General features: G+C 39.2%; 1 protein-coding gene across 1 annotated transcript in view; it reads left to right on the top strand.

Annotated features, from left to right (window-relative positions):
- Positions 1-2,758: 2,758 nt before the first annotated feature.
- Positions 2,759-13,140, top strand: part of Adamts20 (ADAM metallopeptidase with thrombospondin type 1 motif 20) — a 151,280-nt gene continuing 140,898 nt past the window's right edge. Inside the window, exons 1-2 of the mRNA XM_047551823.1 lie at positions 2,759-3,056; positions 3,607-3,968. Coding sequence (XP_047407779.1) covers positions 2,966-3,056; positions 3,607-3,968 — 453 coding nt within the window. The 5' untranslated portion in view covers positions 2,759-2,965. The remainder of the gene's footprint in view (positions 3,057-3,606; positions 3,969-13,140) is intronic.

Here is a 13,140-nt window from a genome sequence, read left to right as displayed (position 1 = left end):
GCCACTCTGACCATTCCTTCTCCTTTTGTTTTCATACTGGTTACAGAAAGAAGTAATTATTGAATCTGTAAATCATCAGGTGGATTTAGAACAAGAACCACTAATACTGAAATTATGATTGCTTTCTTTACCCACTGAGGTTTATTCAATTTAACAGACAGCTAACCACAAAACTGGATTCAGAGCTACAATAATTGTTGAGAAGGATAACTGTGGATCTCTGGGTTTATTGGGATATTTGAATACTGTGGAATGCCCAGGAGAAACTAAAAAATAATGACCCCTAGGCAGGAGTAAATGATATTGTGGATCTATTGCTCATATAAATTTGAGGGGGGGAGCTTTATACAAAATTAAGCACAAAAAAGTATTTAGAAGGAAAAAAAAAAAAAACAAGTGTTGCCAGAATTTTGGAATCTAAATCCTTTTCATGTGTTTCATTCAGAGGTACTTGTTGATGGCAAACTCAGCTTCTTCCCTGCTCCCACCCCCATAACTTGTCAAGTTCCAGAGACTCCTGGCATACACAGAGGCCCTTGAAAATGAGGACTGGTCACCAAGCTCCATTGGTGGCATCCTCTACCTACCAGAACTTCCCAGTATAGATTATTTTTTATTTTATTGTATTTTATTGTTTGAGAGTACTAAGTTACTGTGAAACATAAGGAACAGAAAAAATTTTCAACCTAATACTTAGCTAATACTTGCTCTATCTGGATGCTGGTATCACACTGGAGTTTGTAGGTTCAGGGTTGTTGTCCAGGCAAGACTTGTGCTGCACATCACATTACATGCTCACAGCAGCCTCTCTCTCTCTCTCTCTCTCTCTCTCTCTCTCTTTTCCTCTCTCTCTCTCTCTCATTAGAGCATTATAACTATAATACATAATAGTTGGGTTCAACCCTACAAAATTACACATGCTTGGAATTCATATTCAGTTCAAGTTTACCCACTTTTCCCCTCATTCCTCCCTCCCTTCAATCTTGTTCCTCTATGCTACTGGTCTTCCTTTTGCTCATCTATTATTTTTGATTTATTCTTTCTACTTATACATAAAGGTGAAACTCCCTGTGGTATTTATATATGCACATAGCATTATTTTAAAAAATTCTCACAATTTTCTCCTCTTTCTCATCCCTCCTCTCTCCCTCTCCACCTTCTTCTTCTACTTTACTGATCTTCCCTATATCTTTAGGATATCTGATCATCCCCTCCTTCTTTCCTTTATTTTGCTCCAGCTTTCACATGTGCAAGAAAACATTTGACCCTTGACTTTCTGAGTCTGGCCTATTTCAGTTAGCATAGTGTTCTCCATTTCCATCCATTTAACAGCAAATGTCATAATTTCATTCTTCTTTACAACCATGTAAAACTCCATTGTGTATCTATATCACAATTTCTTAGTCCATCCATCTTTTGATGGGCATCTGGGTTGATTCCATAATTTAGTTATTGTGAATTGTGCAGCTATAAACATTGAAGTGCCTGTATTACTATAGTATGCTGTATAGTTCTTTTGAATAAATATCTAGGAGTGGGATAGCTGGGTCATATAGTGGGTCCATTCCTAGTGTTTTGAAGAATCTCCATATGGCTTTCCACGGTGGTTGTATTGGTCTGCAATTCCACCAACAATGTGTCAGTGTACCTTTCCGCACCCCCCCCCCCATTGTGTTCTTGACAATTGCCCATTCTGACTGGAGTGAGATGGTATCTTAGTGGAGTTTTTATTTGCAATTCCCTGATGGTTAGAGATGTTGAACATTTTTTCATATATTTGTTGACCATTCATGTTTCTTCTTTTGAGAAATGTCTGTTTGCTTCTTTTGTCTATTTATTGATTGAGTTATTTATTTACATTTTGAGTTCTTTAAATATTTTAGATATTAATCAGTCAGAAGGGTAACTGGCAAAGATATTCTCCCATTTCATAGGCTTTGTCTTTATGCTCTTAGTTGTTTGTTTCCTTTGCTACATAGAAACCTTTTCTGCACAGCAAATTTTGATGGCATCCCATTCAGGTTTTATTTCCTGAGCTTTATGGGTCTCATTAAGAAAGTCGGTGAGTCAGTGCCAGCACTGACATGATGGAGTGTTGACCCTATCTTTTCTTCCAGCAGTTGCAAGGTTTCTGGCCTAATTTCTAAGTCTTGAATCCATTGTGATTTGACTTTCGTGCATGGTGGGAGATAGGAGTCTAATTTCATTCTTCTACATATGGCTATCCACTTTCCCCAGCATCATTTGTTAAAAAGACTTTTTTCTCCAACACGTATTTTTGGTACCTTTGTGGAGTCTCAGGTAGCTAAATATGTTGATTTGTCTCTGTGTCTTCTATTCTGTTCAACTGGTCTTCATGTCTTTTTTGATGACAATACCGTACTGTTTTGTTACTAAAGCCTGCAGTGTAACTTCAGATCAGGTATTGTGATGCCTCCTGCATCACTCACTCTTCTTGCCTCATTAAGAACAGCAGCTATAGAGGATATCAGTCCTTGTGGGGCTGGGGGCGCTGAGGAGGAGGGGGAGCGGGCCGCGCCTCACTCTGATTGGCCAGGCCAACCCCTAGGGGCGGGCTCTTCCCGGCGCTTGCCTGGCTGGAGGAGGCTATATTGCCACGGTTCCTGCTAGGTCGAGTCGCTTCCCCGCGCAGAGTTGGACTTAAGGAGAGGGTTTCTGAGCGCGGTGTGGGCGCAGAAAGGGGAGCAAAGCTGCCGAGAGGGAGCCGGGGGCTGTGGGGCTGCAGTGCGATGAAGCTGCGGCTCAGGGAGAGGAGGCTGGCGGTGTGGCGAGACTGGCCGGCGCGGGGCCCGGGCTGCTGCTCGGGAGGCTGCTGAGACGCCGGGGCGGCCGGCGGGAGAGCGGAGGGCGCGAGGGAGGAGAAGCAGCGGAGCGCAGGGGAAAGCCGGCTGGGCGGCCTGTGGCTCCCGTTGGTCTCCCTGGTTGGGATACCCTGGGTGGAACCATGCGGGTGGCCAAGTGGCTGACCGGGCTGCTCTACCAGCTCTCGCTCTTCATCACTAGGTCTTGGGAAATTCATTTTCACCCCAGACAAGGTAAGGTCACCGTGGGGCGCCTTCAGTAGCGATGGGGGCCGAGGCCAGAGTGAGACATGAGGATGGAGGGGGCGAGCAACTCTGTGGGTTGAGGGACGCTGGATCTGCAGGAAATCCCGGGAATCCAGGACCATTCAGTCCGAAGCTTGGATTTCGAGGAATCGCGCGCGCTGGGTACACATCTTATTCCCCTGACCACGCGGCTGGTGCGCGTGGGGCAGGGTGGCGCGTGCACCGGGAAGGGACAAGTGGGTGGCGGCAGGGAAGCAAAAAGGGACGGGGTAAGGAGGTGGGCTGCCCAGAGCCGTAAGTGACAAGGTCTTTGCTTAGAGCAAATTGGGGGTGTGGGAAAGCAGATCACGAACAGTCACCACGCGCGCGTGCGCTCGCGCGTGTGCGGGTGTGTGGGTGTGTACGGGATCGCCTGCAAAAGTGCACTCCCGACCCTGGGTGTACCAGGATCTTGGGACCTTTAGCGGAGATGATTGGTTGAAGAAATTTGGGGCTGGGAGCGCATGGGGTTTCAATGGCTATGTCGCTGTGGCTGCAGAAGCTCTGGTGAAAACACTAGCCTCCTACGAAGTGGTAACCCCGGCGCGGGTCAATGAGTTCGGAGAAGTATTCCCTCAGAGCCGCCACTTCAGCCGGAAGAAACGCAGCTTCGACACTCTGGAACCCACGCCGTTCAGGACCCACTACCGTATCACCGCCTATGGGCAGATCTTTCAGCTGAACCTGAGTGCGGACGCGACCTTCCTGGCTGCAGGTTACACCGAAGTGCACTTGGGCACCCCGGCGCCCGGCGCGCAGGAGCGCAGCACTGAGACCCCAGACCTGCGCCACTGCTTCTATCGCGGCCAGGTCAACGCGCGGGACGATCAAACAGCTGTCTTCAGCTTATGTGGAGGACTGGTAAGCTTGATCTGGTCCCTGGGTATTTGCTTGGGAGCCGGGCAGTGAAGTTCTGAGTTGGTGGTTGATGACTTAGGAGTTCATAGTGGGCCACCAGAGGAATTAACACATAAATTAATCCAAACCAGAGCCACTCCAATTGGGAGAGGAGTTTGGAAGGCTTTTAATGCCGGGATAAGCAAGTCCCTGCCTGCTGGGTAAAATTGCTCCTCTGAGCAAAGCTGAGAGAGCATCTTTACTGCAAGTGTCAGAAGATGGAGGGGTAATAGGCCATAGGTAGTGTGACTTGTGGGGATTTTGCTATAATTGGAGTCTGACGGGCTGGCTATTTCATTTAAATGCACCCATACCTGGTCACCTGCTGAGGCAGAACCCTCTACATTTACTTAAATTTGGTAAATTTATTGAAAAGTAGAATGATAGAAGGAGAAGAGAATGAATATGTGTGACATGAAAAGGTTCACACTGGCAAGGTTTGGAAAGAAGTTTGGTTGCTAGTATAGGGATGACTATTAATCTGTGAAGTACAGAATAGGAAGGAGATAGAATCTGTTTAAAAGGCATTGCACCTAAAAGGTACAAGTTATCTAAAAAGACCTGGTTTCTCAAAATGAGAAATGATCATGACTGTGAGAAAAAAACCAAAAGGACAAGAGATAGTTTAGAAACTTTACTAAGGAGAGAGGAAATAAAATATTCAACTATTTGATTTGTTTCTCTCCCTTTAAAACAGATTCTTAACTTTTTTCTTTTTTCCCCATGAATGTAAGCAGTCTGCATAAGCTCAGAACCTCTTTTCAGTAATAAAAATGTGCAACATACCATGCATGATTTTAAAAAGAAAGTCAATTAAATAAATTTATTAATTAAAATATTACAAAACCAATTTGTGATGTAATATGTACTTGTTTATTAACACATTAAATAGTAAAAGCTATTAGTCTATTTACTACTGTACTTTCCTGGATGATGAATGTAAGCAATTCAGATAGCTACATGAACTTTAATGTGATATGAAAGTGTCAATTTATTGGTAACAAAGCCACAGTGTCTGTGGTTTTATTTACAGTCATAATTGAAGGAAATGTTCAGTTATCAGAGGTTAGTGAAAATGAAGATGTAACTTTTTTTTCCACCTAGTTTCATGGAATCCCAGGTTAAGGACACTTACTCTTAAACAAACAGATCTTAGCTCACTTCATCAGTGACTCCTTTGAAAAATATACATTCAAGAAGAAACAAGAGCTGAGAATTAGGTTAAAGGGTTCTAGTGTTCTCAATTATTGTCCGTATTTTTTAGCAAAAACAAATCAACAAGCCAAAACAACTGTACTTTTAGAAAGGTGTTCAAAGACATTTTTAGAACATGTTCACTATTTATTATGTGATTGAATAAAAATTGATAATAGGTCTCCCTAAACCAAATGAAGTACTTCCTTTCAGGTTTAAGATGTCTTTTTGGGTAAGTGTTGGCCACCACTAAGTAAATTTAGAAAGTTTCTTTATTCCTTTTAAGTTATTATCTTGAGTTGTATTTACACGAAATGCCCTCAACAATTTCCTTCTTTCTGCTGTAGATAAACGTAAAATATCTGCAAGGTCAGAATGGCAGAAACATACTCATATTTACACAGTCAATTATACTTCAAAGAAAAAAATTCTCTTTTCTACAGCCTTTAAAAATAATGTTTAGTTTGCCTGGAAAATCTAGATTTACTATCACTAATTTGTCATGGTCAGTATATTTTCTTGATTTAATATTTTAGAGCATTATGGGAAAAACAGTCCAGATGAGAAACAGTATTAAGAATGATGTTTTTGCTCATTTTGATCCACAGTGTTGGTGTAATTCAAATTATTTTTCCATATTCCCCTTTAGAATTCATCTTGTCACTGTGCCAGTTGCCTAAGTCATCATCCTGCATTATTAATCTGTTTTTAAACATAATTTGATTGTGATAAATTTATTGATATTTTCAGATTTTTTGATTTAATATTTTAAAATTTATTGCATACCTACATAAAGATAAAAAATTTCCAGTGACATAGTAAATAACTAGAGGTACCAAGATCTAAATAGCTAACTTTTTCAATAGTGTGATCATAACCAATTATAAGTCTGAATTACTAATGACAGTAGTGGCATTTCTTAGAATTTTCCTACTTTTGATATTAGCATTTAGAAACATAATAGCTACGTATTTATGATTGTGTATATTTATTTATAACCTGATTCAACATTGACTTTCTTTAGATGAATAGTTTCATCAAAGAGAAGAATCTTTGCTAGATTTTAGAATCCATTTCACATTATATAAGATTCTTCTTTTTAGTCTCAAATTAGTCTTTAATCTTTACATCTGGATAAAATTGTGGTACCCAAAACCTGGGCCAGGTGAGTTGTTTGCAGATAGATGTTGATATAAAGTCTGAGAACTCAATAATACTAACCTTCTAGTTCTGCTCCTCACTTCCTAACTTACCTTTGTTACCTTGTATATTTAGTAATGATCTGGCTTGACCACTGTTAATTCATTAAACACTGTTTGATATTTGCTGAGGAACTTTTGGAGCTGTCTCATTAACTTAGAGATCTCTTCTTTTTCTAGTTACATTTTGCTTTGCTTTAGTTTTGCTTCAAATTGTGATGTTGCATTGTATTAAATGCTTTTCCTGAATACATTGAAATGAGCATTTGATGTTAATTTTTTTCTGCTATTTTTGGTTTTTGTTGTTTGTTTGTTTTTTTTTTTTTTTGGGTTGTTTTGTTTTCTTTTGGTATTGGGGATTGAACTCAGTACCAAACCCAGTGCTTAACTACTGAGATACATCCCCAGCTCTTTCTCTTTTTATTTAGAGATAGGGTCTTGCTGAGTTGCTTAGGGCCTTTCTAAGGCTGGCTTTGAACTTGCAATCTTTCTGCTTCATTCTCCTGAGATACTAGAGTTATAGGCATGAGCCATTATGCCTGGCTTAATGTGTATGGTTTTAGACATTTTTGGATTCCAGCATACATTGACCATTGATGACAACTGACCATATACAGAGCCATAAAATGTTCGGAGATATTTGTATTATGTGGGAGAAAGGTGAGGAAATAGTAGTGTTCGGTTCTTCGAGTTGCTGGTGATGTCCTGGTGCCACGGTCTGTTTGTACCTTTTTTGGCACTAGCAGCTGAATTCTGGGCCTGAAAACTTAATGGTCTTTCCTTTGTCAAGCTCCCTGGTCTTGCTTGCTGAGTTCTGGCTGTAATACCAGTTTGATTTCTTGTCTGGATGATGCACCGTACAGCCCTCAGACACAGGGTTACTTTGTTCTTGGTGCAGTTCCTTCTCCAGTGAAGCTACCTTGGTGATGTTATGGTAATCTTCCAGATCTCCCCTGAGGGTGTGAAACCTTCTATGGCGTTTGAGAGTTAATGCCATAGATAACAGCTTCAGTTTTCCCTCTGCCAAACTCTTCTACGCCTGCGGTTTCTCTGTGTGGGGAGAACTCTTTCAGAAGATCCCTTTTGAGTCCTACATATTAAGCATGCTGGAGCACTTGTCTTGGCTGTCCATTTCAACAATGCCTTCTGATTCTGGGATTTTAACCCCCATGGGAGACATCAGCACACAGACATCTCATCATCTCTTCCTCTGGCTTCTATCGCCTTTTTCTTCCCAAAGTTTCTCATTTACATTTTCTTTAGTGGACCCATCACCTTTCCAACTTCCCATTTGAGGTAGCATCTACCTTCCCTCCTCTGGTCGCTTCTGAGGAATGTGACTTTTAGAGGAAAGGAACAAAAACTCAAATCAACACTTTTAAAATATTAACTCTGTCCAATCATTTGTTCAAAATAATACTTAAAAGTTTTTATTGATTCCATTTGGTTTCAGTGTTGAATTGACCTAAAACACGTGAACTAATGTTTTCTGTCAATCTCTACATAGTCACCTTTTGTGTTTTTCACTTTTCACAGTCTTTGTATTTACATGTTATTCTCTTTTACTAAATCATTGAACCATGACTATTGTTTAGTTTTCTTCCTAAGTGTTTTGAGCACAACAACCAGAAGGGGCTAAGAGTCTACCAGAAAATTTCTTTGTTTAACATATGTAACTCTTGCTTTCCTAGTCTTTCCTTCTCTATAATTTTTCTTTCCCACAAGTAGAAGTATTTATTTATGTTATGATGTACACTTTTCTGAACAGAGATTTATTTGTACATTTCCAAAATCTATAGTAGATATAAAAATGAAGCTGGATCTTAAAATTATCTATGAGAAGTGTAATGGCTAATCAAACTCCATTATTAATCCATTGATAGACTGTCAGAATGTATAGTTATCAGGGCTTAATATTCCTGTATTCAGCTATAAACTTATTTTTCATATAACATTGACAAATGCTCTTGTTAAAGTTGAGGTCGATATTTAGTAAGTTGCAGTGTTATTGGCATGAACTCACCAGGGTGTGATGCATACAATTTGCAGAGGTTATTCCTGACAATCCCTTTTTCTCTGGTAGCCCTCTTCTCATATTACCTAGGGGTTCCCTTCTTCCAAAGTCCTTTAGGGACTAACTTGACCACCTAGACAGCTAACTTCACTTTCTTGGTGGGATTTGAAGCGATGCAGTCTTTTTGGTTGAAGGAAACAGTTTCCAGATGTCATAAAACCAGACATTGCATCTGGCTTGTACAGTTTTCTTGGAGAGCAGCTTGCAGTGGCTGTGTGTACTTATTTGAAGTTTCACATAGGAACCATTCTGCAGCCTGTCAGGCTCTACTGCTCTCAGATGACTGATTATTGAGTTGCTCTAGTAATTTCTTGCTCAGACAGGAAATAAAAGTATGGAAACTATCAATGGTTTTTTTGTCCATTCTGGAAAAATTAAGTTTTATCATTTTCTAAACTTCCTACATTCCCAGAACTAATATAGCCCCAGAGCTTTATATATGTCCTTCTTTATTCATATTTTTTGTTGGAAAAACTCATAATGCTTTTAGTTATTCATGTGCTTGCTCAAATACTCAAACAATGGTAGAGAGAATTCCCTAGGCATCTACTTTGAACATTCTAGTGTGTTGTAGTTCAGGTTTTCAAGAAGCAAATGTCAAGATGGAGTTTTGTTCAATGGAATTGCCTGTGCTATAGAAACTAAGGGGAGAGCTAGGGGTGGGGGCATGTATGTCTAAAACAGTGAAGCAAGAGGATGAAAATGTTGGGTAGAAACATCCTAGGCCACTTGGAAGTACAAGGAAGGTTCAGTAAAGCCCTCCTTGAGCCAGACATGGCTGGGAGAAGAAGCTCATAGCTCCACAAAATAAGTCTGGTATTCCTGCTGCATTTGTTTACCAACTGGGAATAGTTTTGGGACATAATGGAGAGGTAGAAAATACTGACAGGTTTCAAAGTGCCCTCGTCCACTTGTCCTTGACATTCTCAGAGCCACCACACAGTGACACCATGCACATAAACACTTAAGACACAATCTGTTAAATGCTGTAAAAAGAGATGTATAAAAAGTTCTATGTGAACTTTGAGGAAGGAGGGATTAAGGGAATTGTTGAGGCTGGGAAAGGCTTCTGTTATGGTTTAGATATGAGGTGTCTCTAGAACTCGTCTGAGAGACAATGCAAGAATGTTTAGAGGTAAAATGATTGGGTGATTAGAGCCTTAATCTAATCGGTGCATTGTTCCACTGGAATGGATTAACTGGGTGATAACCATAGCAGGTAGGGTGTGGCTGGAGGAGGTTGGTCACTGGGGGCATGATTTTGGGGTATTTGTTTGTCCCTGGCAAGCCAACGGTAATCTCTCTGCATCCTGGTGGTGGTGTTCTGAGCTATTTTTCTCCTCTACTATGATATCTTCCTTACCTTAGGCCCAGAGCAATGAAGTCATCCATCCATGGACTGAAACCTCTGAAATCATCAGTACCAAATAAACTATTCCTCCTCTAAAATTGTTCTTGTCAGGGCTTTGGTCACAGTAATGAACAAACTGACTAAACCAGCTTCTCAATGAGACTTTGAGGGATAGTGAAGAGTAGGGTAGATTTCATGGTAAGGGTTAAAAGTAAGGTTAGATTGTTAAGAACCTGAAATACATTTCAAAGTTGTAGAGGCTTGAACTGTATATTGCAGGATAGTTCTGTGTTAGGAGGTGCATCTCTCATGCAACCTTGTGCATGCTACAGAGAAGTCAGCGAGAACCACTGTTGTAGTCCACTGTGGGTGAGGGAGAGAGGTTGCCTGAGTAAAATGGTTATAGTGGGGAAAAATAGATATCTATGGAAGGTGAATTATTATAGATAGTGGTTCTCAGCTGGGGGCAATTTTGCCATTTGACAATGTCTAGAGACATTTTGAGTTATCACAGCCAGTGGGGGCATGAGAGGATCATGGTACTGGTTAAGCATGGACTAGGGATATTGCTAAACATCCTTTAAAAAAGCCCTCTTATAACAAAGAGTTATCATACTGTCAGTAGTGCTGAAGTGGAGCAATCTTTCAGCGAACCCATTAGAATTTGGACCATAAGAAAAGCAGACCAACATGATTCTAATGACTATGGTTTAAACAAATGAATGATCTCAAGGCCACTAACCAAGAAAGGCAGTGACAGAGCAGTAGGTGATAAAGAAAAATTCTGGAAACATTTGTTTGATTCAATCACAGATTTCCTTTAGTTTTCATAATTACTTGGATTTATATTTGCTCTTCTCCCTGCCTAGAATGTCTTTTCTTTTAAATTCATGCCTATTCTTTGTGATCTATTTTGAGACTTTCTTCCTTTTCCTGATCTTCTCTGGGCAGTGTTGATCAGACCTTTCTTTTGCTACTCTGCAAGTATACTTTCATTATATATTGAATTGAAGTTATTTGTCTACATTTCTATCTCATTAATAGACTTTGAAGGCAGAGAAGATAGTCATATTCATTATAGATGGATTATATATAATAATCTATATAATGATTATATAGAAATGCTTAATACATGTGTGCATGGATATGCTAAAGCAGTTAATTTTCATTAATATGTGCCAGATATTTAGCTAGTTCTGCTTTATATTAGTCATTCAATGCAGGAAAATTATTTTAGCAATTTTTGTTGAAGTGCCTGAACATATTTTTATAATTTGTGTATGAGTAAATCTTTTCAGATAATACTTAAATTAATTGCATTCCATTTATCACATTATTCATATGGACTTACATTACACCCTGGTAGCTTTATTCTTGTTTTTCTGATCATAATTGCACTTTTCTATAACATGTATTTCAGCCATCCAGTTCACACTAAAAGGAAGAAGCAGAATGCTTATTCTTTCCAATAAATACTTATCATTTAGTATCTAGCAACCAACTATCAGGTATTGGTTATATAGGAATATCTTTCCAATTGGAACAATATTGTACTTATTAGTTAAAAATACATTCATGAGCTAGATAAATGATTTATCATCATATTAAAAGTATAGAGAAGGCATACTAGGTCTTGACTATTTCAACTCAAAGGAGATAGCTACCATTTCTTTGTATATTCTGTTGATGAGAACTAATTTCCTGACTTTACCAAGATGCAAAAAGTCTGGGAAATGTGGAGTAGTAATATTCCCATGAAGAAGACAGGAACATAGATATTGGTGATAACTAATAGTCTCTACCACAGGCTGCCCTTGCATTTACCAAACAGCCCTTTGCTATTATTCTCTTGCTACACAGCAGACATACTCTTCTTGTCTATGAGTGCTCACAGGTATACTTGTTCTGACTGAGAGTCTGGGATCTCTAAATAATGCATAGTATTCTCTATAAAGTGCAGATGTAGATCTTTGTTACTTGGCACCATGTGAATTAAAAAGACAAATTATCTGCATCCCTCCAAACCCAGCATGACCAGCAGAATGGTACCCCTAATCTCAACTTCCTACAGGAGGAAAGGGAGACTCCTCATAGTCATTGATCATCAGAAATGTTTTATTCTTTTGGGGGAGGAATTGCGAAGACCCATTTGGTTGGCAGGAGCAGAATTCCTTCATTATGTTTCATGATTCATTATTCTGCGGAGTCATCAGTTACCTGCCTTCTAGAAGGGGCTTGTCCTCTTTCTTCCATTGCCTTATCTAAATGGGTCCTGAGGGCGCTGCTGGCTGAAAAGGAGGGAGGCTTCAGGAATGCTTGGGTAATTCTGAGGCCCTATAGTCTGTTTTACCATGAAATGTGTCAAAAACTTTTGAGTCAGGCTCATGGTTTCTTTGCTAATATAATCTGTCAAAAACTGAGTTGGCTTCTAACTACAGATCAAGTTTTAGTAATTGCTTTAAATTATTTTCCTGTGTCAGTTGCCAAAGACATTTATATTAAATCTTAGAATGCAAAGAATCTACTTTAGGGAAAAATAATGTATTGGATTCTCACCCTACTGGTAAGACAAAAAAAATTACCGCTGTATTTAAAAAGTAGAAGAGAATGACTATGTTATAATCTAAGGGGAAAATACAAAGGGAATATACAAATGAAAAAATGTGTAGATTTGCCTAATAATAATTGAAGAGTATTACATGTCAGGATAATTATAAATAAATTTAAAATAAGCTAGGAAAATACATGCTACTAATATTTACAGCATGTCTCCCTCTAGTTAATCTATGTATTTTTAAAGTAATATTGTTTTATAATATTTTGACAATATATCATGAACATATTTCTATTATATACCTAAAATATTTTTAGTGGTTTCTTGTCATTGGTGTAATTTTTCACTATTATGGTGATTTTAGATTTTATGTCTTTGTTGATATTTTAGGGAGAGGTTGGGAGAGGCTGACCTGAGGACTGCTACCCAGACCTCACAAGAACATGGCCATTTCCTTAATAGTTGTCTATTTTGTTGAAATTCATATGACTTCACAAATACCTCAGTTCTTATAAGAATGAGAAATATTATAGAATTTATTTCTCATCATCAAGGTTGCTGGGACACAGTTTTCTTGAGTGCTCTGGATGTATGAATCTTGGGTAGATGAGTTCAGTCATTTTTATTTTCTTGATCGTGATGGTCCAGGACTTGGTAAAGGACCAATCTCTTTAGGTAAGGGATCAGCCTTGCATTTCCTTTCTATTGTCTTCTCTCACTTTTACACTGGAGATCTGGAATTGGAGAATGCTATCAGAATAGAA

This window comes from Sciurus carolinensis, chromosome 4 (genome assembly GCF_902686445.1).
Source record: "Sciurus carolinensis chromosome 4, mSciCar1.2, whole genome shotgun sequence".
Lineage (NCBI taxonomy): Eukaryota > Metazoa > Chordata > Mammalia > Rodentia > Sciuridae > Sciurus > Sciurus carolinensis.
The sequence above is the reverse complement of the archived record's forward strand: the minus strand, read 5'-3'. Positions and strand labels throughout refer to the sequence as shown.